General features: G+C 49.6%; 1 protein-coding gene across 1 annotated transcript in view; it reads right to left on the bottom strand.

Moving 5' to 3' along the window:
* Positions 1–9,493: 9,493 nt before the first annotated feature.
* ST8SIA2 (ST8 alpha-N-acetyl-neuraminide alpha-2,8-sialyltransferase 2) overlaps positions 9,494–27,759 on the bottom strand; it is a 67,535-nt gene continuing 49,269 nt past the window's right edge. Inside the window, exon 6 of the mRNA XM_045448730.1 lies at positions 9,494–13,968. Within this exon, the coding sequence (XP_045304686.1) occupies positions 13,683–13,968 (286 nt within the window). The 3' untranslated portion in view covers positions 9,494–13,682. The remainder of the gene's footprint in view (positions 13,969–27,759) is intronic.

Raw genomic sequence — 27,759 nt, 5'->3', positions numbered from 1 at the left:
TATTTCCAGAAACACATCGTAATTTATCTTTTTTTTTTTTCTCTTGTAGAATATGGCAGAATGAATGGAGATTTCAAGGGGAGGGGCGGTGTCTGTGGGATACAGAGACACTATATTGAAGGTACAGCCTGAAATAGACTCTCCAGTAGAAATGGGTCATTGTTTGTGCTTTTCAAAGGGAGGATAAACACATGCTTTGTGCTTGGAGTTTGTTTAGAATATGGTTGAGACTCAGCTAATCAACTCTGCTTTTAAACCTACTCTGGGTACATATGAGTCATCCTGAGCCCATCCCCTATCTACAGATTTACATGTGAATATTTGATATTATCTGGTCCCCTGATGTACAGCTAAGGCCCTTCTGAGTTAAGCTCTGGTGGCAGCTGCCCTGTGTTCAGCATAGGAAACATGAGCTGGAATTATAGAGCCATCTAGGCCAGCTTCCTGTCACTGGCACATGCAGGAGGAAAAATTGGGTTTGAATCTAGTCTATGACTTAGTGCTTCCCTGGGAAGCCTCTTTATAATTCCATAATGGAAGTCCCATTGTCCTTAAAATTCTCTCTCATGATTGGCAAAGATAATGCCTGATGAGCCAAAAGTAGGCAGGGCTACCTTCTGTGCCCCAGCTCTTGAGAAAGGCTAGACCCCACATTGTGCATGCTGTTTTTAAATAGGCTGAGTTCAAAGTCACCATCTGTTATAGACAGAAGTGTAGCTCGTGTCTCCCTTTGGAAATGCAAGCAGGGATGAGCTCTTTTGGCATCTGCGTTGTTGGGTGTGAGGTTGTAAGCACCAGCAAAGTGCCACCACTTAGCCATGTGTCTCTACGTCTTGACTCACCTTGCTCCTCCTCCTTTTCATCAGTCTTAGTGATTGTCATGTCAGCTTAGTACCTTAAATATTTTGGGAAAAGGTGCCACTTTGTAGAATGGGCTTCTCTTCCGTCCTCCACCACCACCTCCAGATGTAATTCAGGGTGGGTCATCTTGTTAATTTCTCCTTTCTTTTTAACCAAGCAGGCAAATTTTGAGGCACCTGCTATTTACCATGCCCTATTTATTCCTGCCATCCACCTCTTCCTCTTGTAGGTGGGGGCTCAGATTTAGGACCTTGTCACATATCCTTTATGCTCTCAGGCAGGGATAGGATAGCACGTCTCCTGGAGATTCTGGTGAGCTTGGTGGGATCCCGACTGATGACATCATTAGGTGCTGAGGCTGCTCCTCAGATCCAGGACAGGTCTTTTTTTCCTCCAGGGCTGAAGAAAAAAGTGCAGGATCCTGCTCACCCAGCTCAGTGATCCATGGAGTTGCCACTACTTTTATCCTTAGCTCCTCCTTTCTATCTGCTTGACTCCCATTGGTGAGAAGCTAGAGGCCCCTATGTTCCTTGAGAAAGAGCAGGAGGAAGCAGATCAGTGCCTCAGTGGTCTGCGTAGTTTACAGCACTCTTGGGGAACTGTAGCACTTTGGGTGGGCACCTGCTTGCCTTCTTCTCTCCCTCTGGAATGGCAGAGACCATTATCCACAGATCAAGGGTCTCATGAATCCAGGTAACCTCACCTGGTGCAGCATTTTAATGTAGCGGGGAGGCCAGTGGCAAGGTTTATTCCCTTGGTGGCTTTCGTAAATTGGTGGGGATTGGCAGGAGTGTGGCAGTCTGCTGCCCGAACCTTCCCCTGCTCCTCGCTGCTGCCAAGGAGGGTGGAACCATCCAGAGGGCCAATCAAGAAAGTCAACATCCAACTACCAAAATCCTACTCATTCCTCAAGCCTCAGCTCATCTATCCTCCCCTCTGTGAAGCCTGCCCTGAATCTCTCCAGTTGCTTGGACTGGCGTTTCCCTTGTATTTCATTCTGCCATTGGTTGTGCAGAACTGTCCCTCCCATCAGACCTGAGCTTCTGGGGGCAGGTTCTGTGTCTCCCACAGTGCCCAGAGAAAGCTAGTTCATTGCTGGCTCTCAGTGTGTCTGATAATGAATGAACAACTACAAGCAGACACAGGCACCACTTGGGGCCCTCTCCTTGCCCTGCTCCTACTGGTGAGCTCACTGGTGGGGGCCGTGTGCCGGGTATGTGGACTACACCCCCCAACTCCCAGAGCCGGAGGCTCACCAAGCTTCCAGGGTGTGAGGAGGTAGGATCCAGAGGGTCCCAGCCCCCACTGGGGTCCTGTGTCTGTAGAGGAAAGGAGTGTTGTCTTCACAGGCACGAAGACTCAGTCCCTAGGGCGTGTTTTAGAGTTCCACTGCCCCTCCGTAGTGAAGGTCATCAAAGACAATGGACAAACAGGAGAGGAAGGAGCTGACATGTGCGGGCTGGAAAACTGGCAACAAGGGGAACAGTCACTTACTGTAAGAATTCAAGCACTCCTCATTTGAGAGCTGCCCCTCCAAGGGCCCTTCTCTTTGGTGTGCTTTCCTGCCAGCCAGGTTCCTCCCTCCTTTCTTTCTGCTCTCCCTGGGCAATCTGCTCCTTCCCCTCACATGTACCCTTACAGTGCTGTGCTGTGTGTCTGCCCTCCCTCTGCCATGCCCAACACTGGACTGTGAGCCCCTCAGGAGTGAGCACGGGCTCTTCTTGTGCCCTGACACCCAGAGGAACTCCCCAGTGTTTCTTGAGTGGGTGAAAAGATGAATGAGTGAGTGATGCATGCATGCATGCATGCATGAATGAATGAGCAGACTCCACCTGCTGCATAGATTAGGGAGGGAGAGATTCATAGAAGGAATTCTCCCTCTGAGTTAGATCCCAGCGCTGCCATACTAGCCATCTGACAGGCCATGGGCCTTGGCTTTCTCATCCATAAAATGGGGATAGTACTATTGACCCCAGAGGGCAAAGTGCCCGATGCAGCAATGAGCAAACGGTAGATACTCAACAAATGGCAGGTCCTAAGACTACATGGCTCGGGGTGTCGCAGGGACACAAAGCCACTTAGAGAAAGCCCTCTTCTGGTGTGCAGTGGGGAGGGAATTTAGGGATTCTGACTGGCATTCAAAACCCATGGTAATCTGCTGCACTACTATGATCCCAGCTGTGGCTGTCAGGTAGAGGAAGGCAGAGGAATGGACCTCTTTTGTTCAGGTATGGAAACCAAGGCTGGGGAGCCCATCTGTTGAGGAGCTGGAGAGAAGTGGTTTCAGGAAACTGGGAAGCATCGTTCGTCCATTCATGCCAGGCCCTGCCACTCACTTCTGCAACAGCTAAGCAGACAGGCCAAGCCAGGTGGGGACCAAGCAGAACCCATCACAGGCTAGGCTTCACCCGAGTGGCCTGAGTGCCCTGGAGAAGGCCTCGCTGGCTTTGCGAGGTGGGGTGGGGGAGGGCTCAAGGTGCCTGGTCAGTCACAAGGGCATCTAAGCCAGGCAGATTTTCATTTTCCCAGTTTGCTGATGGGGAAACACAGACAGGGGATGAAGTTGCTGGACCCAGCAGCTCAGACAGGACGCTGTGGAGGAAAGGTTGGGGCTGGGTCATCTGGGGTGCCCCAGTTCCCCAGTGCTGCAAAGCAGGTCTGGAGGTCCCTTGTGTGCTGTAACTCAGCCTCGTGTGAATGGTTGTTTTGAGGCAGGCTGTTAGAGCAAGGGTCTTGGCAGGACAGCTGGTGACATCTGGCAGAGTTCACAGGAAAGCTCCATGACCTTTTCCATGCTCTGTCTCTTCTGTTCCTGCTCTTTACCCTCTCACCTCTGTCCACTTTCCCTTTCCAGGCTAGCCTCTGACAGAGGGCGCTTCCACATTTTCCTAGCAGCCTGTGGCTTGGCTGTCCCCCCATGTCATCCCCGGACACGGGCCAAGTGGCTCGGCGTGTGCACAGGGAAATGTCCAGTCCCCGCTTCCTCGCCAAGTTCAAAAAGCAACAGCTGCATCCACAGGGCCCTGTGCAGACAGAGCCTGTCACTGTCACTGTGCTAATGAGCGTTTCCACTCAGTGGGCCTGGTGGTGACAGCTGGGGGTCAGCGGGGGCTGGTGGCTGCGACTGGTGTGGGAACAGCACCTGTGGGAAAAGGCTGGTCATCCAGCAGTGAGGCTAATGCAGCCCCCCAGGCCACTGAGATATGCTGACCAAGGTGATGGTGAGGGGCTTCCCGCACCACTTTGGAATCTGTGGACTTCAGTTCAAATCCCAACTCAGTCACTTCCTGGAATTTTGACCCCTGGCAAATTAATAAACCCTTTGCCTCAGTGTCCTCATCTGTGAGGTGGGAATGATGATAACGTCCACCTGCAAGGAGCACTGTGAGGAGTTAGTCCACGTAAAGCATTCAGTTAGTGGTCAGTGAACCTTGCCTGCCTTTTCTGGTCCCCTGCCACCCCTCTGTTCCTGGCCCATCTCCCACCTTCCACTTGTGCCTCACATATACTCGTGAAGGCAATCATTTCTAACCACCAGTCCTGGCTGATTGCCCTAAGATGCCTCTCCTGCTTCTTAGGTCTCTTGATGCTTCTGCAATTGAAATCACCACCCACACTCACATGAGCTGCACAGAACATCTGCTCTGGGTCAAGGGTGTGTCCATGGGAAACAAGAGGGGGGAAAGCCAGCCACCTCTGCAGGCCTGGCTGCCACAAAAACACCAAGGAGAGGAGGCTGTGGTGTCCTGCCCTGTGATCCAGATGCTCCAACCGCTCTCTTGCCTGGAGGGTCTGGGAGCAGGGGATGATGTGGGAAATGGTGAGGGACCCTGGCCAGTCAGAGTGGACTCTGGTCATGGTGCTGGAGCATGGCGCACTCGGGAGGGCTCAGCATGGTAGCTCGTAACCAACTGGCAAGGAGGTAGTTTTTCTTTTTTTAATTTTTTAAATGTTTATTTATTTTTGAGAGAGAGAGACAGAGCACAACTGTGGGAGGGACAGAGAGAGAGGGAGACACAGAATCCGAAGCAGGCTCCAGGCTCCGAGCTGACAGCACAGAGCCCGACATGAGGCTCGAACCCATGAACCGTGAGATCATGACCTGAGCCGAAGTCGGACGCTTAATCAACTGAGCCACCCAGGTGCCCCTTTAATTTTTTTTTTTTTTTTTTGGTGTTTAAGGAAGTACTTTTAACAGTTGACATTGTTGTGCAAGTGTGTTCTGGGTCTATAGCAGCTGTGCCCGTGGGAAGAGCCAATGCAAGCAGTAGGCCGGGAGGGGTCTGGGTGCTCCTGAGCCCCTTCCTGTATGCGGGCTCAGCTTGTGTCTAGAGAGTAGAGGGTTCGAGGGGCCTGTGCTACGTGTTGGCTTTGGCATCAAACCATCTACTCATGAGCTTTGGCATCTTGTGCAAGTTTTTAGCCTCTGAGACCTTGGTGATCTAATCTATAAAATGGAGGCATGAAGCTCACACGGCTGTTGTAAAGATAAGTGTTACAGAAAGCACAGGGCCCAGCATGCAGGGCCCATAAGGAGAAATGGGTGCAATCTCTGTTCCTCTTCAGGAGGCCCCGGTGTTCTTCCCATTAAGATAGGAGTCCTTCCCACTCTGGGGGTCAGCGGGGTGCAAATCTTCCTTAAAGCACTCACTCCCTGCAGCCCGGGCCCGTTTGTTCATTCAGGCCACAAGACTTTAAGTGCCTTCTCTGTGCCAGGCATAGTTCCAGTGCTGGGGATGCTTCAGTGAACATGCCAGGCAGGCCCCGGGCCTCACAGAGCTTTACATTTGGGAAGGGGAGGCGGGTGAGGCCAGGCCTTTCTTCCTGCTGCAAGCACACAGAGATCTCAAACCCTGGAGGTGTTTCATCAGCAGCAGCATCGACAGAACCCAGCAGATGCAACGGAACCAAGCTTGACATCGAGGAAGGAAAACTCCAGAAGCCAGAAACAAAAGAACGACCTCCAACCAGCGGCCTGAGGGAAGTTGCCATGAACTGGTGCAGGGATTCCTGAGCTGGGTCTGGGTCAGCCCTTCCCGTGGGGGTGCACCTCAGTGCTCCCTGGGGGCCTTCTAGAGATGCCAAGGTCTCATCTCAGAACCAACTGGATCAGCATCCTGCTGGGTGCAGGGCTGAGGTACCAGCCATTTGAAAGCGCCCCCAGCTTCTGCAGTGGGATGGGGCTGGGGTTCTCAAGCCTGCTCAGACCAGAAACGAGCTGGGATCCCGGGTAGGGCGGGAGTCGTGAAGTTCTCTGAGTAGGTGAAAAGGGCACCGGAAAAACTCCACTCCCAACTCGGCTAACGGGATAAAATGCTGGCCACCTGCCCAACTGCTACCCAGCCGCCTACGCGGCTGCAGGGGACAAACTGTCGCTCCTGAGAGTGCAAAGCTGGTTTGTGCCTCCTAAGAGTGCCAGAGAACTGGTCACATTGCCAGCCTATTGCCAGCACCCGGGGCAGACACATTAACAACAATGATGAAGGGTGGACATTTCTCCCTCCCGGGGCACAAGACATTGCTGTCAGAAACGAGTTCCCACTGAACATTCTAGAAAGGCAGGCAGGCAACAAACAAGGGAGCAAATGCCATTGTTTCTTAATCCTGGCTGTGCACCAGAAGGAGCTTTTAAATTTTTTTTTTTTCAACATTTATTTATTTTTGGGACAGAGAGAGACAGAGCATGAACGGGGGAGGGGCAGAGAGAGAGGGAGACACAGAATCGGAAACAGGCTCCAGGCTCTGAGCCATCAGCCCAGAGCCCGACGCGGGGCTCGAACTCACGGACCGCGAGATCGTGACCTGGCTGAAGTCGGACGCCTGACCGACTGCGCCACCCAGGCGCCCCAAGAAGGAGCTTTTAAAAAATACTGACATCCCCGATGAGTTTCCGGAGAAACTGATGAAACTTATCCAGAGTGTGGCCTGGGCATTGGGACCTTTTATGACGTTTCTTGGAGCTGAGAACTACAAGATAAATGAGACAATTCAGAGAGTTTATAGAGGCTACCTAGCAGGATAATGCGATAGGTAATAGAGAGTAATTAGCTGTGGGAGACCAGGGATGGACTCCCCAGGAGGTGAAGTTCAATTTGCAACTTGAAACATGAGGAGGTGGCAGCTTGCAAGGGGCAGGGGAAGCTGTGATCCAGGTAGAGGGAACTGTAAGTGCAAAGTCCCTGAGGCTGGAATGGGGCTGGTAAGTTTTAGGAGAAGCCGAAAAAGCTGTGTGCCTGGAATGGCATGAGCCAAAGGGGAGGGGGTTTCAAGCCCCAGTAAGCCATGGAATTTTGCAGTCTCGGAAACGTCAGCATTTTTTTTTTTTCCAAGAGCTAAGGAAAGCCACCAACATGTTTGAGCAAGGCAATGACATGGGGAGATTCGTACAAACTCATAGCTGCACCCATTTCATTTGCTTTATGGCACTGAACCTCCCCACTCCCCTCACCCAGCTTCTCTCTCCACCGCGTTTTTTTTTTTTTTTTTTGAAAGTTTATTTCTTTATCTTTGAGAGAGGGAGAGAGAGAGAGAGAGAGGGAGAGAGGGAGGGAGAGAGGGAGAGAGACACAGAGAGAGAATCCCAAGCAGGCTCAGCACTGTCAGTGCGGGGGGCTCAAACTCATGAACCGTGAGATCACGACCTGAGCCAAAAACAAGAGTCAGACGCTCAACCATCTGAGCCCCCCCAGGCGCCCCTCTACCCGGTTCTTTATATGCATTTTCACAATGACTCGGTGAAAGAGGTAGGTAGGCATCTTCTCCAGTTTACAGAAGAGATGGCGCCCAAGTCGACTGGCTTCATCTTGACTGTGTCTTGCTGCTCTGAGTGCAGGCTTCTGCGATCATCTGGTGCGGGTCCCAGAGCTCTTGTGGGGAGATGGGTTGCTCCTGAGCTCAAGCAGCAGCCACAGTTGTTATTACAGTGAGTTACATTCTTGTCAACCCCAGGCCCTTGCAAGGGGAATGCACAATGCTGGCTCTCCTTGAGCAAAGCAGCTTGCCCCAGAGTGGTCTCCTTTGCAACGTCTACCTTCCATGAAGGGCTAATTATTCTCATTGCCAGTCGTCTCTTCACAGACTCTCTCTGGCACTCCCCTGTGACCACCTCGTTTTAGAACATGAAGGTGCTTTGAACCAAATCGAAGGGGTGTTTTGTGGAGCCAACCCCGACTTGACTCACCTCCATGTTTGGCCACGGAGTCTGCCCTGCCAGGGTCCACGCGGCCACTGAGCAGCTTCCCCACTGCTTGGCTGTGGGCTCTCATTTTATATTAATTCCCCAAGTTCTGGCTGCTCACAGCTGGTGCTGGGTCAGTTTTGGAGAAACCTCTTTAATATTAGAACATCATGCCTGGAGCATTTGGGTCTTTCCTGACATAGCCCTTGGATCCCCTGGGAGACCCATTTCTCACCCCAGGTTCTCAGGAGGGGAGGGATGGCTGAGGAAATGGAGAGGAAGACTAAGAACAGCCACAGGGGACCCTTAGTGTCCTCATTGGGTGGTTCTGTTGGGTTCTGGATATACACAACGGGGGTGATTCTGGAAACTGGATGATTTGGGGATAGATGGCTCAATGCGTATAGTATGTAGAATACGGCCCCACCACCAGGACCACTAATGGTGAAACTCCTGCCCTTACCATGAAGCCCAAGGGCGGTAATTGCTTCCGGATAGACCTCCTTCTGCTGCCTGCCTGTTGCTGTGGATAACCTGCCACTGGAGCAGAATCCCTTGGGATTTTGCTTCCCAGAGAAATGGCATAGGGTGCTCCCCACCCTCCTCCCTTTCTGCCATCCCCCTACATTGCCCCAGTCAGGGCTCAGATACCCGAGAAGAGCTGCAACCCGGCTCCCCAGGCTCACCCTGTTCTTGGTGGATGCCAGAGGGAAGAGCCCTGCTTAGGGGAAGCAGAAGGAGGCGGATGGAGACGGGAAGAGATGATTCCATCCAGCAGTGCTGGTGAGAGACAGGCGGGCTAGGGCAGGCTGTCAGTGTCATTGGGGACGCTATTAAGGGCATTCATGAGGCAGCACACACGTCTGGAGTCCCATCTGACTGGCATCAACAAATGTCCCTGTTCCGTTCATTCTGGAAGGGGGGCTTTAATTAGGCATGAAGAGATTTATCAAACGGCGGCCCCTTGGAGCTGTTGGTCTCTTTGCCATCTGGACGGATGGCTTCGTACCCTGTGACAACAACAGCGGGAATGATTTATGAGGTCCCGCAGGGACCTGGTAAAACTTGAATGGCTTTTGTCCTCCCCCCAAAAGGAGGGAGGCTTTGCCTTTGTGGGTGCAAAATCTGGGGTTCATGCTGAGGTTCATGTTCATGTCTGACTCTGTGAAGGCAATGCCCAGACCTGTGGCAGCCAGGACTGTGCTTAAGGTCAGTTTCCTTTTTGCAGTGACCCAGCCACAAGGATTAACAGAAGATTCCATAAGGGGGTAAGACCTGAGTGCAAATTCTGCCAGTGAGCTATGGGGTTTCATGCAGTTTTTTGCCTCAGTTTTATGACCCATCCATTAGGAATAATGATTTCTGCATCTGCCCAGTTCATATGATTTTTTTGGAGGTTCTTATGACATTACAGATGCAAAATGACTTCATTAATTATACAGCCCTCCACAGGCATTCAGGATTTAATCCAACAAACATTTATTGAGCAACTGCTGTGTGCTACGCACCTCTCCTGGTGCTGTGATGGACACAGATGAGTAAAACACAGTCCCTGCCCTTGGCGAGCTTACAGTCTAAGAACGGTCATAGGACAAGTGCACAATAACTATAATACAAGGCAGAGTATGGTAAGTGCCATGAGAAAGGTACAAATAAAGTGCTATGGTGGTCCAGCAGAGGGAGAGATCCCAGTGGTTGGTAGATCAGGGAGGGCTTCATGGAAGATGTAGTTTCTGAATGGGCCTTGAAGGGAACAGAAGAAGAACAGCAAGACCAAAGGCACAGAGACAGGAAACCCGGGCACCCCTTCCAGAAGTAGCAACAATTCTAGATGGACCAGTGCAAGGTGTAAAGAAGGAATGGGGTGTTACTGGGTGGTCTGTAGTGTCAGGGTGAAGACTTGTACTTTATTTTGTGGGTCAGGGGAATGTTTAAAGTTTTGTGAATGGCTGGAGATAAAAACTGCCATGCAGGTGCAGGACGCCGGGGGTGTGCCAACGTGCTCAGAGTGAGGGCAAGGGAGCATGCTGCTGCAATTGTGTGAGCCACGGGGAGGCAAGGACAGAGCTGGTGGGGAGGGGTGACAAGGGGACCCCTGGAGAAGAGTCGAAGATGACTTTTGGGTCTCGACTTGGGTGGTTGAGAAGGTCGTGGGGCTTTTCTCATGAAGAGAGAGGATTGTGGCAGAAGGGGGGGCAGACATGATAAACTTGCCTTTGGGTGCATGAGGTCTATGGCGCCACCAAGGGGTAGTGTGGGGATGCCACGGAAGGCGCCCATGTACAGAGTGTCCATGTGGTGGGGCAAGGTGGAGAAAAGGAAATGATGGTCTGACCCTCCTCGGGTCATTTTTGGATCCAGGTAAGGGTGGCAATAAATAAATCATAAATACATAAATAAATAAATACATAAATACATGATGAGGCATTGGGAAGGGAGGAGAGCATGGCATCCTGGGCACCAAGGGGACAGGGGTCTCCAGGAAGGGTCACTGTGGAACCAAGCCATGTGGGGAGCTTGGGGATGACAAGGGGTCTTTTGATGTGGCCACGTGGAGGGTGCTGAGTTGCAGGTCCCTGGAGCATGGAGGCCAGGTTGGGGGGACCTCAGCACAAGCACCAGAGACCGCTTCCCAAGGCGGGTAGTGATGGGAAGAGGCCGCAGAAGCCGGGATGGGTGGTGTGTGCTACTGGAAGTGAGGACAGAGGTGGCAGAGGAGTGGCTGGGGAAAATGTCACTGGTCAGAGGACAGATGTCACTTCCTCCCAGAAATGGGAGGAAGGAAGGGAGCGGGGAGGAAAGAGAGCAGGAGATCTGGAGGAGAGATGGTGTTTTAGATGGCTCCATCAGCCAAGGAGGTGGCTGCTGGAGGGCGGTGGTCATCTGGGGACTTGAGGGGCATGAGGGTCTCGGGGGCTCCAGGGTGGGTGATGGCAGAGTACTGGGGACTAACGGTCAACAGGAGGTGACTGGAAGGGTCTCCTGCTCCAAGGATGGCCATGCCCACTGTCGTCACAAGGTGGTGGACCAGGTGGTAGGGACAGGATGCAGGCTGGGACTCGGGGCCACCCAGGCTAGCTGGCCTGTGCCAGAGGCTACGGTGTCGCCTCAGTCAAACTGAACTTCTCTGAATGGACAGAGGGGGCAGGCTGCCTCCTGACTGTGCGCCCAGCTGGAGGAGCAGGAGCCGGTGGGGGAGCCCAGGCCCCTGGAGCTTCTGCCATCAGTGGCCAGAGCATTTTGGTGGCGCAGGACCTGTGAGCTGGGGAACAGAAGGGTGTGGATGGTCCTGGCTCCCCAGCCCTTCTCTGGGGAGAAGCTGAGGACAGGTTCTCAGGGCTCCTTCTACTTCAACAGCCGCCACTGTCAGTTTAAAGGAGCCACGACAATGGGACACTATGGGACAATGGGGGACAATGCTCAATATGGGACAGAAGGAAAATCATCTCTTCCACGGAGCTCTGGCCAGTACACAGAGTGCGGGGCCAACCCCAGGACCTGGCATCCCAGCTTCCCTAGGACTCACCACTGGAACGTTCTGGAGTCGAAAGCCTTAGTTAATCCACCGAGACCCAGGCAATTCTACCTGTTCCCCAGGGCATTGCCAGCTTCAGACATTAAATGTCTTCCAGGGCCTTTGAGATCCTCAAGATGAAAGGCTCTGGAGAAGTGTAAAATATGATACTAATTACTTCCATTTCTTGTGAGGGAGTCCAACCACTCAGTTCCCACAGAGGCTGTTAGGGCTGTTGCTTTTTAAAATATTCATTTTATAATGCAAATCCCAAATCTTAGACTTCAAGCATCAACGGCAAGAACAACAAGGGAAGAAACACAGAGATGCGGGGTGGCAATCGTAGTCGCGGTTTGGAGCTGGGGTATCCACGTGTGGGGGTTGATGGTTCTGCGTACCCTCCCACAGCCTCTTCTTCCCCTCAGTCATGAATTTAGAGCCAACGTCCTGTTCTGAATTGCCGCTGATTAATTATGTCCGGTCTCGTGCGCTTGGGAGCAGGTCTGGGTTACTTTTCTTAACCCCCTTCACCTTCAAGATAATGGTTTTTTACTTATCTTTCAAATATGTTTGAAAACACTGTTATTTATCAGGTGAGGGAATACATCTAACTAATCAGGCCGGCTGATGCTTGTCTATATGTGACCTCTGATTCTAGCCCCTAAGTGATTGGCATGGAGCCCAGATTTCCCCAGGGAGATTGTGTCCAGTATTTGGATACTGCATTTGGCTTTGGGTTAAAAAAAAAAAAAAGTCTTAACTATTAATCTTAATAGGGGGCAAGAAGGATCTTCGTGAAATTCTAAAATCATTGCCCCCATGGGGGAGGGTGGGCTGGTGGGGGTCGAGGTGGAATTGGAACCGCTCCCTGCAGACTTGAAAGCCTCAGTGTTGGAGCTCAGCGCCGGCTAATGTGACCATCAGGATAGGAAGATGATAAGGAAGTGGCATTGACACAGGCAGTCTGGCTGCACAGGCCCCCCGAGTGCATGATGCAGAAAGCAAACAGAGCAGTTACAGAGAAATGAAGCTGAGTGCTTAACATTTTTTCAGGTCTCACGCTCTGGGGCTCTGTGAGGCACCCAGAAAGGCAATCATGTATATTTTAAAAAGGGTGACATTTATCTTGATGGTGCCCTTTCAAGCTTTTGCCATGGCTTCCCCGGTGGCAGAAGGGGACAGTCCGGTCCCTCCAGTGACATTCTAACAGAGCAGGAAGGGGGCTAACCCAGAGGGTGGAATCCCAGGGCCCCTTGCTCCTTGGTGGACTCTACTTGCTTAAAGAACACCCACCAAACCACCACATTCTGGACACGCTTCTGCCTTACTGTGGGGCGGACTGCTCCCCTGAGCAGGAGGTCTCAAAGTTTGAAAAACGCAAGGCTCTTTAGTGTCATCTGCCTGCTCTGTCCAGGTCCTTGGTGGTTCTTGCAAAGCCAGAATATGCACTGACCATAGTTTCTTCTCTAGCCTTCCCTCCACAGCTGTGGAAGCCTGGCTGGGACAGGTGGGTCCACCGGGGATCATCTCTGGGAGAGTTAAACTCCAAGTCTGTGGAACAAGGCCCACGGCTCTGAAGCGGCTTCTGCTTCCCAGTGTCCCTATACTCCTCTGCCAGGCTGGACCCCTCAATCTCCTTCTCCTCTGTGAACAGCACCATTTTAGACTTGGGTCAAGATGTCCCTTCTGGGTCTTGGCTCACCCAGGATCCACGTATCTCAGAGGCTTGGGGCAGCTGCCAACAGGTGGCTCTCCATCCATCCATGAGCCCAAAGATCTCTCCAATCCAGGAAGCAGTTTGTCATCCAAAGTCATGGGACTGGCTTCTTTTTCATGTCAAGTCCTTCTGCCCTTAAAGATGGACCGAGTCTCCATCTGGTTTGGGTGGGTTCTCCACGCCTTCTTCCTGTGGCTTATCTGCCTAATGCTAGATGAACACCACACAGTTATAAATACTCAGGTCAATATATATATGCAGGTATAGATATATATATTCTGGTCACTGTTTTACACTTGAACAAAGAAAACCACTAGCCTGCTTGTTGTATAATTTGTACCACCCCGACTCCCATCTGCCTGTGGTGTAGCTGGCAGGAAATGTGAGCCACTGAGTCCCACGAGGTGCCCAGCTTACGTGGCCCCGTCACACTGGCCAACAGTCAGTTTCAAAGCCCCCTGCTCATGCAGGCTCTTGAGGGCCTTGAACTCCAAAGGCATGGTGTGGGGGCTGGCCTGGGAGGTGTAGCCATACTTGAGGCTGTCGTAATAGTGGTACTTGACGGGGTTCTGGTTCTGATCTAGTGGAAAGGGCCAGAAGCCATAGAGGTAGATCTGGTTGCAGAAACGTGTGGCCAGGGTGTACATCAAGAGACCGGTGGTGGGTCTTTTGATGTGGACTTTGTTGGTCAGCCAGTATCTGAAAAAAAAAAAAAAAAAAAAAAAAGAAAAAGTGAGAAGAGAAACAAAAAAGAAATGTGAGCTTGTGAATCACTTTTCCAGGAAGGGAACAATTTCTTTCTTTATTTTTTTAAGGTTTGAAATGTTAGATTTCCTTCCTTCCTTCCTTCTTTCTTTCTTTCTTTTTCTTTCTTTCTTTCTTCCTCCCTCCCTTCCTTCCTTCCTTCCTTCCTTCCTTCCTTCCTTCCTTCCTTCCTTCCTTCTTTCCTTTCTTTCCTTTCCTTCCTTCCTTCCTTCCTTCCTTCCTTCCTTCCTTCCTTCCTTCCTTCCTTCCTTCTCAAGTTAGTTAACATTCAGTGTAGTCTTAGCTTCAGGAGTAGATCCCAGCGATTCATCTCTTACATATGACACCCAGTGCTCATCCCAACAAGTGTCCTCCTCAATGCTCATCACCTATTTTCCCCACCCCCATCAACCCTCAGTTTGTTCTCTGTATTTAAAATCTCTTGTGGTTTGCCTCCCTCTCCATTTTTATCTTATTTTTCCTTCCCTTCCCATATGATCACCTGTTAAGTTTCTCAAATTCCACATATGATTGAAATCATGTGATACCTGTCTTTTTTTGACTGACTTATTTCGTTTAGCATAATACCCTCCAGTTCCATCCACATTGTTGCAAATGGCAAGATTTCATTCTTTTTCATCACTGAGTAGTATTCCATTGTATATATACACCACATCTTTATCCATCCATCAGTCAATGGACATTTGGATAGTTCCATAATTTGGCTATTGTTGAAAATGCTGCTATAAACATTGGGGTGCATGTGCCCCTTAGAATCCACATTTTTGTATCCTTTGGATAAATTCCTAGTAGTGCAATTGCTGGGTAATAGGACAGTTTTATTTTTAATTTTTTGAGGAACCTCTACACTGTTTTCCAGAGTGGCTGCACCAGTTTGCATTCCCACCAATAGTACAAAAGGGTTCTAGGAAGGGGACAATTAAAAAAATTTTTTTAATCTTATTTTTGAGAGAGAGACAGAGTATGAGCAGGGGAGGAGCAGAGAGAGACACACAGAAACCGAAGCAGGCTCCAGGCCCTGAGCTGTCAGCACAGAGCCTGATGCAGGGCTCGAACTCACAGACCTGAGATTATGATCTGAGCCGAAGTCGGACACTTAACCGACTGAGCCACCCAGGCGCCCCTCCACTGTGGTTCTTCAGCTTGGTTTTCAAACTCACTGGGGTGTGTGGTATAACCTCTTTCTTTCTTGTAAAAGTTTCTCTTTACCCTAGGCTGAATCCCTTTACATGCAGTACATATGCTTCGGTGGAAAGACAGAATTCCTTACCACCGACTCCTCACGACCATGTGTCCACGCCAGACGCTGACTGTATTTTTCTGACCTCACACTCTCGGGGCCTCACCCCATGAGCTCCACCTGCCATTGTGAGACACATGCACTCCCCAGCCACAGTGTGGCTCCTGATGACACCTGAGCACAGTGATACGCGTGACTGTATAGTCACACACACCAACTGAATTCACGCCAGAAGTAGAAGTATGCCAGGCAGGACATTTACATGTTGCTGGAAGTTGAAACTGCTTCATTAGTCACAGTGGTTTTTAGCTAAAAGCTGGGTGAGCAGGGGGAAGATTTTCTTGAAGCTCAGGTATGCCCTGTCTTTTGCAAGTGGTTCTTTCTGCAGCCCCCAAAGGGAAACCCCAAGACATTCCAGAAAGTTAACCTTAAAATCCATTTTTTTGTGGGGGGGAGGAGGTATTAGCCGTTGGCTCAGACAAGCTTACAGATTCCTGATAACCCATATAATTTCAGTATATCAGGAATATTTGCTATAATGAAACCTATTTCCAGGACACCCCCCACCTCCCTTGGTCCATTCTGTCAGGGTGGGTGATTTGAATCTCCCCTTAGAGTTTGCTGGTGGAGGCTGTGGTCCCAGGTGGCCAGAATCAGAGCAAACATGATTCTCTGGAGCACCGTGTGCTCCGGGGGGAGGCGGGTACAGGCAACTGCTGTTATCTCATGAGCCTGTCACTTGAAGACCACTGTGCTTGGGTCTCTTGTTTCATCCTGTCCGGGCCAAGCAACTTCCCTGTGGCTGAATTTTTCAACCCAGAAGCAGAAGAAGGGGACACAGGCAGAGAGCAAGACAATGGCTCCACTAACCACAAACACAACTGGGAAAAAAATAGGGGGAAAACCTGTGTGGACATCGCGCAGACCTTCATCATTTCCTCCCTGCACGGCTGAGAAGCTTACTCCCAGCTGATACGTGGAGGTCATGGAGCCGGCTCAGGGCGGGCGCTTGGTGCTGAGGTTGAGGCTCACCAGAGAAGGTGTCCTTCCTTGTATGTTCAACGGGGCTGAGCTGAGCTTGGAAGGGCCCCGGGGGAGCGGGGGCAAAAGCAGGGAGAGTACAAGGAGGAGAAGAATCCCAGCAGAGTAGCAGCTGATGTTTGGATCACCCCACACATCTTTAACAAAGCGCTCATTCACCTTGGCTTAACTACCTCTGATAACAGGGAGCTCTCCCACTCCTGTGCTAGCCTGTTGCATTTTTGGTTCTAACTCGATGGTTTTCGACCTCGGCTGTCCACTGAATGGCCTGGAGCTTTAAGAGCACTGAACCTGAATGCAACCTCTAGGTGCAGACTGGACACTGGGAATTTTAAAACCTTCTCCAGTAGTTCAAAAGTGCAGCCAAGGCTACAAAGCCCTGCTCTCACTGGTAGGTGGTTCTGCTAAGAGGAAGGTATATTTAGAGAAAAGATGGGCAACGAGTGAGTCTGAAAGGAATAGTCGTAGAGTTTTAAAGACGATTGAGCCCAGAGAACTCATCTAGCCCAGCAGCCTGGCAGGGGATGTGACAGAGTGAGCTGGGAGCTGGGATGTGTGTAGAGAAAACCAGTGCCCACCCTCAGGCTTGCCAGTGATGGGACTGTGGCATCTAATAGGGCACTCAGTTTTACCATTGTCCAGTATGGTGGTGCTGAATTTTCTGATTTTTTTTCCCAAGAGTATCAGAGATCTGGATTTTTATGCAATTTCTCGAAGCTTTTAAATGTTGGCAACTAATTAAAAAAAAAACAAACAGGGGCTCCTGGGTGATTCAGTTAAGCATTCAACTTCAGTTCAGGTCATGATCTCACAGTCCGTGGGTTCGAGCCTCGTGTCTGTCTAAGCACTGATTGCTCAGAGCCTGGAACCTGGTTCAGGTTCTGTGTCTCCTCTCTCTGCCCTTCCCCTGCTCACATACACTCTTTCTCTCTCTCTCTCTCAAAAAAATAAAATAAATTAAAAACATCATGTGAAGCCCTATTGGGTGAGTCAACAGACTGTATCTGTGAGTAATTGATGGGTCTCCTAGATTGAACTTGACCTCTTCTTTCAGGTTCCAGGGGAAAACGCAGCAGTCCTAGATGTACCTGAGAAAAGGTTAGATAGAGCTTAGATAAAACACTGCCTCCCCACTCCGGGTTTTTGGGCCTCTTCCGCCCTAGGGTGATTCTGAGAGGGTCGAGGCCAGGACCGAGCTGGCCACAGAGGCTGTTGACCCTACCCAGGGGCGTGTGAGCCACTGCAGTGTCCCTGCACGAGAGCATAGCTCCATTTGCTCCCTGAGCAAATTGAAGCCCTAACACCGGCCACATGCCAGATTAAGGGATTTGTGGTTTGTTTATTTTCTGATTGTAAGACCTTTCGCCTGAGAAGGCTTTTGGATACGAATTTCTTTTCAGGACATCAGTGCTGTGCTCAGAGACGGGGAGGGAAGAGTTTGATCAGGAGGAGGTCTGAGGTTACACAGACACGTGCTTTGCCCTCCTTTGCAGATGTGACTTTCATCCCCACGTCTCCTTGGTGAACACTGTCTTTCCCCTCCCCTCGCCGTCCCCCTCCCCCAAACTAACCACATGAATCACATCTTCCTGGAAATGTTCTTTTTGTTCCATTCCTTCCCAGTTCCTACTGAGGTAATCGCTTCCACCTATTATGAACATTGCTCCTGCTTCTCCTGTGGTGCTTATCAATCTGGCCTGATAATTCGCTAGTGTATGGGTTGGTCTCCCCCCCTAAACAGTGCTGGAATTTCCTCGAGAGCAGGGGCCGTGCCTTATACTCCTGGTAGGAGCTTCAGAGGCACCTGGCTCATTGCACGGGGCAGCCAGGGCACTGCGCTGAGGACAGCAGCACTCAACAGACACTCCATGAGCCCTCCTACATCTCCCAGTATCCCTTGCAATTGGACAGGAGTCACGTGACCAGCTTTTGCCAATAGGCTGTGACAAGAAATGTGTCCCTTGGGGGCCAATGTTTCTTTTTTTTTTAATTTTAAAAAAATATTTATTTATTTTTGAGAGAGAGAAACAGAGTGCGAGCAGTGGAGGGACAGACAGAGAGGGAGACACAGAATCTGAAGCAGGCTCCAGGCTCTGAGCTGTCAGCACAGAGCCTGACGCGGGGCTCGAACTCACAAACTGCGAGATCATGACTTGAGCTGATGTCAGACACTCAACCGACTAAGCCACCCAGTCGCCCCAGGGCCAATGTTTCTTAAGAGCTGGCCCTCCCTTCTTCTCTTCTGCCTTGGAGAACCTCAAAGCCTCTCATAAAGACGGTGTCAGCCTAACAAGGAAGAATCCTAGATCCCTGAATCACTGGCTGGAAGAGGCTGGGAGCCGACCTGCACCACACCTTGCACGAATGAGCAATGAGCTTCAGTTGTGCTAAACCATGAAGGGTCTGGGGGTTGTTACTGTAGCACAGCCTAGAACCACTATTATCCTGGCTTCCATTGTGCTCAGCAAACGTTTGACTCAAATGGAACTGGAAAATACAAAGAAGTCAGAAAGCAGAAAGGGGGAAGCCCAGCAGCGCACACGGCCTTGTACCTGTGGCTGGTGGGGCCAGGGCTGGAGATGCCTGCCCTCTCGGATCTGCTGCCGGCCTTTCCACCGAGAGTCAATCACTGGGGAAGGTGTTAACAGCAAAGGAGGCTCCAGATTGAATCGAGAGCTCAGGGGCACAGAGGGACCCACTTAATTCCCATCCTGCAGCCATGGGTAAACAAGAACACTCCTGAGTGATGTCTGACAGGGACACGGGGGTGCCGTTTAATGAGCAGCTTGTAATAGAAGCTGGCTGAGTCATGTGGGAACAAATCACCCTTGATTTCCTTTCTATCTCCTCAGCCGCTCTGGCCAATTTAGAGACTGTGTGTGTGGCCGACTTGTACACTATTTCCTTCCTTAGGATAACAGCTGGGTGTTAAAACACAAACTAATTAATTTTGCCTTCCCAAATGAGGTTAGCTGGGTGCATCCGGGATGTTGTATTGACAATGCACCTTTAATATCCCAGTCTTGAGATTTTAATTAGAAGGCAAAGTAATCTCAAAGAAGGCAGTAATTATTTTTCAAATTGGTTACCCCAATTGCCAAGACGATTAAGCGCCGTATTTTATGAGCATGGACAGCAATAGATGAGGATTGCCAAAATCATCTCCAAAGCACATTTGTCCTTCTTCCTGGCTCCCTGGGCTCGGGATGTGGCAAACGCAATGGTTGCCACTGTTGGAAAAAGACGCCAAAAGGGCTTTCTCTAAGACACTAAAAGCACTTTGTGGGACATAGCTCATGTTGTCCTTAAGGAGCAGGAATGCCTTACAGGTAGTTACCATGGGACACTAGGTGTCGCTTTGTGCAAGGTCAGCAGCAAAGTAGGGGACAAGACCCTCAGACTCCTGGTCTCCCATTATGCACATCAACAGCCTGGGCCCTGATCTGAGGGCCCACAGCTGTCTTTTCTGACCACAGCCCTCTGCGTAGGGCTCTGGTATCCTGGGGAACATCTCAGGATGAGGCTGCCCAGCTTTGTGACGATGGAGAGCTGGGGATTTTGTCTCAAAATCTGGAATGGGGGCAGTGCAGAGCTAAGTCCCGTGGATGGTTGAGGCCCGTTCCTGGTCCTCAGGCCTCCGTGCTTACCCAAGCCAATGCTCTTCAGTCGAGTCAGCAAGGTTAACCTCAAGTATGACCATGCCACCAAAAACTCCCCAGTGACTCTCGGAGTCCCCGGGAGAATGTCCAGTGGCCTCAGCCAGGCTTGTGAAGCCCTCGTGAGCTGGGCCTGAAATCCCTCCTACCTCCTGGCATACACAGCCACATGGCTACGAGGTACTTCTTGGTTTCTGGCAGGACATCACCACCTCCCAGTTCTCCTGGCTGGCAATTCCCTCGTATGGTCTGAGCTTCGATGTCACTTCCGGGATCTCCCCAGATGGGTCTGTGCCTGTGTGCTGTTCTTTCCCTAGCAGAGCACTTATCACCCTACGCTATAATTATTCATTTACTTGTGTTTCTCCTCCCCTACGATTAAAAATTCTGTGAGCAAGTGGACTGACTTCCTGCTTCTTTAAGACCCCAGATCCTAGCATAGCTCATGCACAAAGTGGGTGAATCACAAATCTGTATTCAATGAAGCAATGAGTGGAAACGAGCAAGCAGAGGCCAGTGACTCCCTGTGGGGGCGCTGGTCAGAGAAGTGAAGGAGGCTGGCCTTACCATAGACCCTTCTAGGCAGCCACCAGGTCTGCACATGAGACAGGCAGGCTAACGGTATGATGCCAAAAAACATGAGGAAAAATCACGATGCTGATCCCTTCAGGGCTTCCTCCTGCTACAGGGAGGGCCCCTTGGGGAGTCAAGAGACTGTCGCTCATGCACAGGGATCACCCTTTGGCCCAGCAGGGACAGAAAGACCACCTCTTGGGGGCTGAAAACTTGTGGCTGGATCCTGGAGGTTAAACTGACACCACTCCAGACAGGAAAAAAAAAAAAAAAATAATTAACCTCATTCATAACTAAAGGAATCCAATTTCACACAACAGTCAGATGCCATTTTCCGCTGGATTGGAAACATAACAAATGTTGATAATATACCACGTTGGCAAGGTTATGGAAAAACAGGAATTTTCGATAATCGTAGGTGGGGGTGTAAATTGGTACCTACCTCTAGTGAGGGCAATTTGGTAACCTCTATACAAACTAACAATACCCACATTCATCTCTTTTTAGCGATGGCACATCTAACGAGCAAGCCTATACATGCATGTATGTGTGCAGGTGTCAGTATAAGATGATCACTGTAGCAGTGATTATACTGGGACAAGATTGGAAAAACCCACGATGACCACCAATGGCTTCTGCTCACAGAAATTATTGCCCAGACACTGTAAAGGAGAGCTAGGTGCTGTGTACTGATGTGGAATGATTTCCAGAAAAAATCAAGGTACGGTGCTTAAAACACGCTCCCTTATGTTTAAAAGTGGCTATTTCTGGAGGAGTATACACAGAAAACCAGTTTAACAGGCTGCTTCTGTGGAGGAAGTCTTGCTTGCTTTTCACTTTAAATCCTTTTAGACTGTTTGGATTTTTCTTTTTACTATGTGCATTTGCTATTTAAAAAATAGAGAGACAGTCTATGAAAAATGACTTAATACCGCAGACCTCTCTCCTTTCCTCCATGTAACGCCGTCATGGAATATACACTCCATGTCCCTGGAGGGGACTGGAACCCGGCTCCTGGACTGGCCCTAGGGACACGTTCTTGGGACTGAGACGGGCATGTGTGGGAGGGGCCACCTCCCAACTGCGCTGGTCTTGCCTCTTGTTCTCTGCACCAGGCTTGTTCTCTCACCCATCCAACCTCAGGCTTCTCCAGGCTGCCAGGCAGCAGTGCCCGCTCTGCAGATCTGCTGCTCCAGCCCTGGCTGGGATGCCCGCTGGATCACTGCCATCCTACGGCCTACGTTCAGCACTTTTGGTGCCCAATTAAGCACCAATTCACAGGCTTCCTCTGCACCAGGCCCACGGTTGGGCAGCTAAACGGGCCAGGCAGCAGGCTGCTTTCCTGCCCGAGGGCCACCCTCTCAGTGGGTCACAGCCTTCCGAATTGTTGTCATTGAATCTGAGCCATTCACTACCAGCTGCGGACCAGAGTGTTCCCCATCCTGCAGCCACATTCAGCTGCCTGGGTGTCCTTCCGCTGGGTTGCTCATCTCCCTTGCTAGCAGCCAGCCGGGGCACTGTGCCACCCTGCAGTGTGGCAGAGCCAGAAGCCCTCTGGAAGAGCTGTTCAGTCAGGGGCAGGGCCAGTACGAAGAGTCAAGGGCAGGCTTTCTTAGCACTAGGCTGCCCCCTCCCTGCAAAGCCCCTGCCCAAGAACTACCTCAGGTGGGCAAGCATCTGCAGAGTAGTCAGTGGTTAGAGACTCTCCTGGCACAGGTGCAATGAATCAAAGACTCTCTGAGTGGAAAAGGTGACCATCTAGCTCAACTGTTGTGGGCTGAATGATGTTCCCTCAAAACTCGTCTGTGGAAGTCAACCTCAGAATGTGACCTCATCTGGAGATAAGGGTCTTTACAGAGGTAATGAAGTTAAAATGAGGTAATTAGGGTGGCCCTTATTCCAATGCAATGGATGCCATAATACGCAGGGGGGATTTGGAGATACACAGGCACACAGGGAGAACGATGGAGCTGGTCCTCCACAAGAGAGAGGCCTGGGACAGATTCTTCCCTCAGAGCTCTTGGAAGGACTTCCAGTTTCCATATCTGTGAGACAATAATTTCCTGTTGTCAATTTAGGTCACTCGGCCTGTGGTCCTTTGTTATAGCAGTCCTTACAAACTAATACACTAACTCTGCCTGATGTAGGTTTCCCAAGTCATGGCCCACCAAGAGGCATTCACTGCTGCCTGAACAAGAGGCAACCAAGCTCATTTCAGATGACCTTTATTTGTTGGAATGTTCTTCCCAGTGTCCAGATGAAACCTGACTCCCTGTATATCCCTTCTCAACCCTAGTTCTACACCTGGAGCCTCACAGGCCAAATCCTTGAGCCCCTCAAGGGCAAAATCCTTGCTTCATTGACTTTTGTGTTCCCCCAGGACAGGCCTGGAGCCTTCTGGGAGCCTATAAATACTTGTTAATCGGAGAAAGATTGTTCTCATGCTCTTTGGAGACTTCTCTGTCTAAAGCTTTCAACTTTCGAACTTCTCTGCCACTGTGGTCCTTCTCATGCCTGGGCCTGGGACCTAAAACATCTCCAGGTGGGATTTGACCAAGGTCATTGCTGATCTCCCAGACTCTCGAAATGTTATACATTTTGTATAAGATCTAAGATTTTAGATTATACAGTTGTTTAGAACTTGAGTACAGAATCTCGCATTTATCCATATTAAATTCCTCCCTCTTAGACTGACTAATTGTTTCAGCCCATCAAAAGAAGTGTGGATTCAATTCTGAGCCCCAAATATTAGGAATGTCCCAAAAGTCACATCTTCTGTGCATTGGCTAAGGAGACAACTGATGCCTTCCTCTAAGCCATTGGTAAAAATGGGGATAGTTGGCAGGATAGGAGGCTGGTGGAACGTTCTTAGAGATCCCCATGAAATCAACCTTTAATTAATTAGTGTCTTTTGGGTGTCAGTGGTCAACAGACAGTGGTCAGCCTATCTGTCAAGGACATGAGAGGAGGGATGGCAGTGGAAGAGTAGAGACAACTGAAGCCTATACACATGGGTTCTAGTCCCGCCGCTCCTCATCTGAGTGACCTGGGGCGATCCACTTAGCATTTCTGAGCCTGTTTCCTTGTGAGGAAAATGGGGATGAAAATAGCATGTATCTTACAAGGCTTCTCTGAGAAGAGAGTTAACATTTGCTCCCTTTTACTCCTTGAACCATCCATCAGATCGCAGTTCTCTCTCCATGCTGCTCGTGAAATACTTTGTCAACATATTGATGCTGGCTCTACCTGTCTACCATCCTTCTTGGAAAAGCAGAGCAGGACAGTGTGCTCTGGCATCGTCCAGTGAGCACAACTGCTCTCGGTGTTTACTTCTTCAGGTGTTCACGAGCCATTGATTGCACTGCTGACCTTTTTAAAATTCTGGCTTAGGGTTGACAACAAGCCCAGTGGAGTCCATATTTCACCCATGTTTAGAAAATTGGGGCAAGGATGGGCTGTTCCAGACTGTCCTTTTCCAATTTTTTGTATGATTTGGAGAAGATCACAGCCAGCTTCTCAGTGGTCTTAGTGTACGATTTCTCCCGGGATGTTAATTGGTCTCGGTTTTGTTGAGAGTAGAGGTTCTCAAACTTATGCCATGCATCAGAATCACCTACTGGGTTTGTTAAAATGCAGATTTCTTGGCCCCAGTCCTACAGTTTCTGATTCAGTAAGCCCGGTTGGCCCGAGAATTTGCATTTCTAACAGGTACCCACGTGATGCTGATATTGCTGGTCTGGGGACCATGTTGAGAACCACTGGTTTCAAGCAGTTGGGTGGGATTATAAGTAATGATACCAAAGGCTTTGTTACACTATCCACAGCTCTTCTTTGCTGAGAAGACAGATGTAGAAGAGAAATCAAGAGTCTAGTTTCCCTCTGTCTTTTGTAGCCTCTGCACCACCTGCCCTTATCTTTTTGGTTTTCCTTACTTGAAACATAAGATGCCCTTTCTGTTGTTCTTATTATTTTCTTAAGCTCAAACTCAGGCTTTGGCCTTCCTGACATTATTCTTCTAGGGCCTCGGTCATTATTCCCTGGTTATTGTAACAGGGGGCAAATGGATCGGGGGCGGGCGGCGGGGGGGTGGGGAGGGGTTATCCGGAGCAAGGGAGGAGTCCTGAATCTGTCTCTTGCCAGCCATGGGACCTTATACAAGTTGCTTACCACCCAAGGCTCAATTTTCTTATCTTTAAAATGGGATATTTGTAGTAGCTCTCTCATTATGTGACACAATGCTTAGCACAGTGTCTGGCACAGAAGTGTTAGGGATGGTTACTTGTGGCCCTTGTCTCTTTTCCTACATGTCCTTCTTAACTCTGAGGTCACTGGGGACCTGTTGACCAGTCGCCAGATGCTCTCTGAGTATCAGCACTGTGCAGCAGGAAGTGGCATCACCCTGGCCTCAAGGCACTTACACCTGAAACAATTAGTGACCAGAAGTAGGTTAATAATCACAAATGTGTACTAGGAGATTGTTGAACCAGGGAAACTGAAACCATGGTCATTTGGTCTCTTGACATGGCTCCACCATGTGCCAGGTGTTAGTGCCGGATGGACTTAACACAAGCAGCATTGGCTCTAGAAGTGATTTATATACATGATTTCATGTGGTCTTCACAATAAGCCTATTGGCGGTTACTAGAGCATCCCACAATTTTTTCCCCATGAATGGATGGGCTGCGGACACTAAACCAGCCCTGGGAGCACAGTGACTTGCATGTGGACATATCTGGGCATTGCAAGCCACCCAACAGCCAAATGAATGAGGGAGGGCAAAGACCAAGGTGAGGTCAAGGGGCAAACGACACTGAGAGCCTCAACAGAGGGTTCCACAAGACTGTGTCAAGCCTCAGGTGCCAGCGGGTGTTTGGTGGGACCCTGAGGTATTCTCACCTTTTGGTGCATTGCGCCTGGTGGGAAAGCTGCCCCATACTCAGAACTGCCCTGTGCACTGCGCTCATATATGCTGCTGCCCCCTGTGGTCTCCTAACACCGCTTCCCCAGTGCAGCAGTGCCCGGCCCACTGAGCTCACTGGACCCCCAATCCAGACCGGGCTGGGTGTAAATTTGCTGCATCTCATGCACTGGCTAGAGTGGGGTGATGTGCTTGAGTGCCTGGCTGTGCCTCTCACTGGCTGGGTGGTCTCCCACAAATCACCCAACCCGTCTGGGCATTGACTTCCTCATTTGCAGAATGAAGACGCTAGGATGACTCAAAGTTCATTCCCACTTGACATTCCCACCAGCAGGGCACAAGGATTCCGATTTCTTCACATCCTCACTGACACTTGCTATTTCCCACTTTTTTGATAGCCATCATCCTAGTGGGTGTAGAGTGGTACCTCACTGTGGTTTCGTGTTTTCCCAATGACTAGTGATGTTGAGCATCTTTTCATGTGCTTTTTGGCCATCTGGACATCTGCTCTGTAGAAATGTCTATCCAAATCATTTTTAAATTGGGCTGTTTGATTTATTTATGTTGCTCAATTGTAGGAGTTCCATGTGTACTCCGGATACGAATCCCTTATCAGATATGTGATTTTCTCCCATTTATTTTCCCACTTATGTGATTTTCTCCCAAATATTTTCTCCCATTCTGTGGGTGGATTTTTTTTTTCACTCTTTTAATATATTGGCTTTTTGGTGCAGAAGAAGTTTTAATTTTGATGGAGTCCCTTTTATCTGTTTTTTCTTTTGTTGCCTGTGTTTTTGGTGTCATTCTTAAGAAGCCGTGGCTTAACCTAAGGTCATAAGGATTTTCCCCTACGTTTTCCTCTAATAGCCTCTTTCTTATAATTGTACACTTAAAAGCGGCTAACATGGGCTACTATATAAAAAAACAAACAAACATAACAAGTGTTATCAGGGATGTGGGAAAATTCAATGACAAATGTCAGTGAAAATGTGGAGAAACCGAGACCCTTGGGCACTGCTGGTGGATTGTAAAATGGTGCAGCTACTATGGAGAACAGTGTGGAGGTTCTTTAAAAAATTAAAAACAGAACTACCATACGACCCAGCAATTCTACTTGGGTATGTAGCCAAAAGAATCAAAAGCAGGGTCTTGGGGCGCCTGAGTGGCTCAGTTGGTTCAGCAACTGACTTTGGCTCAGGTCACAATCTCCCAGTTTGTGGGATCAAGCTCTGAGCTGGGTTGTGTGCTGACAGCATAGAGCCTGCTTCAGATTCTCTGCCTCCCTCACTCTCTGCCCCTCCCCTGCTCTCTCTCTCTCTTTCAAGAATAAACAAAACAAACATAAAAAAAAAAAGAAAGCAGGGTCTTGAAGAGAGAGCACACCTATGTTCATAATAGCACTACTCACAATTGTCAAGAGGTGAAAGAAAATTGAATGTCCTTTGATGGGTGAATGGACAAACAGAATGTTACTCAGTCTTCAAAAGGAAGCACATTCTGACATATGCTACAGTATGGATGAACCTTGAGGACATTATGTTAAGTGAAAATGAGTCAGTCACAGAAAGGCAACTGCTGTGCGAATCTACTTGTAGGAAGTGTATAAAGTAGCCAAATTCATGGCAAGTGAAGTAGAAAGTGGTACCAGGGGCTGGAGGGATTGGAGAAAAGGGGACTTGTTGTTTCATAGGTACAGAGTTTCAGATTTGCAAGATGAAAAACTTCTGGAGATCTGTTTCCCAACAGTGTCCATATACTTAATGCTACTGAGCTGCCCGGTTAAACCTGGTTAAAGTAGTAAATATTATGTTGTATATATTTTATCACAATGAAAATGTTTATCCCCTCCCACCTCATAAACAGAATTTAATGATAGATTTTTAAATTAGGAACAAGATTATCCTGTGAACTAGTTTATACTGGAACTTTGAGGTGAAGAACTCCCGACAGGTGACTCTGACTTCATCCATCACTCTACTACAGGATCTTTTATCAAAATTGAGCCTAATATGGCTCCTTCCTGTGGTTTTACCTTCTGGTCCTACTTCTACTTCTTCCTTTTAAATATGGTCTTTTTTTTTTTTTTGTAAGTTTGCTTATTTGAGAGAGAGAGAGAGAGAGAGAGAGAGAATGAGCAGGGAGGGGCAGAGACAGAGGGGGACAGAGGATCTGAAGCAGCTCTGCACTGACATCACAGAGCCCGATCCAGGGCTCAAACTCAGGAACTGTGAGATCATGACCTGAGCCAAAGTTGAATGCTTAACCGACTGAGCCACCCAGGCGCCCCCTAACTTCTA

Source organism: Leopardus geoffroyi, chromosome B3, assembly GCF_018350155.1.
Source record: "Leopardus geoffroyi isolate Oge1 chromosome B3, O.geoffroyi_Oge1_pat1.0, whole genome shotgun sequence".
NCBI classification, from domain to species: Eukaryota; Metazoa; Chordata; class Mammalia; order Carnivora; family Felidae; genus Leopardus; species Leopardus geoffroyi.
This window is presented reverse-complemented; position numbering and strand designations above follow the sequence as displayed.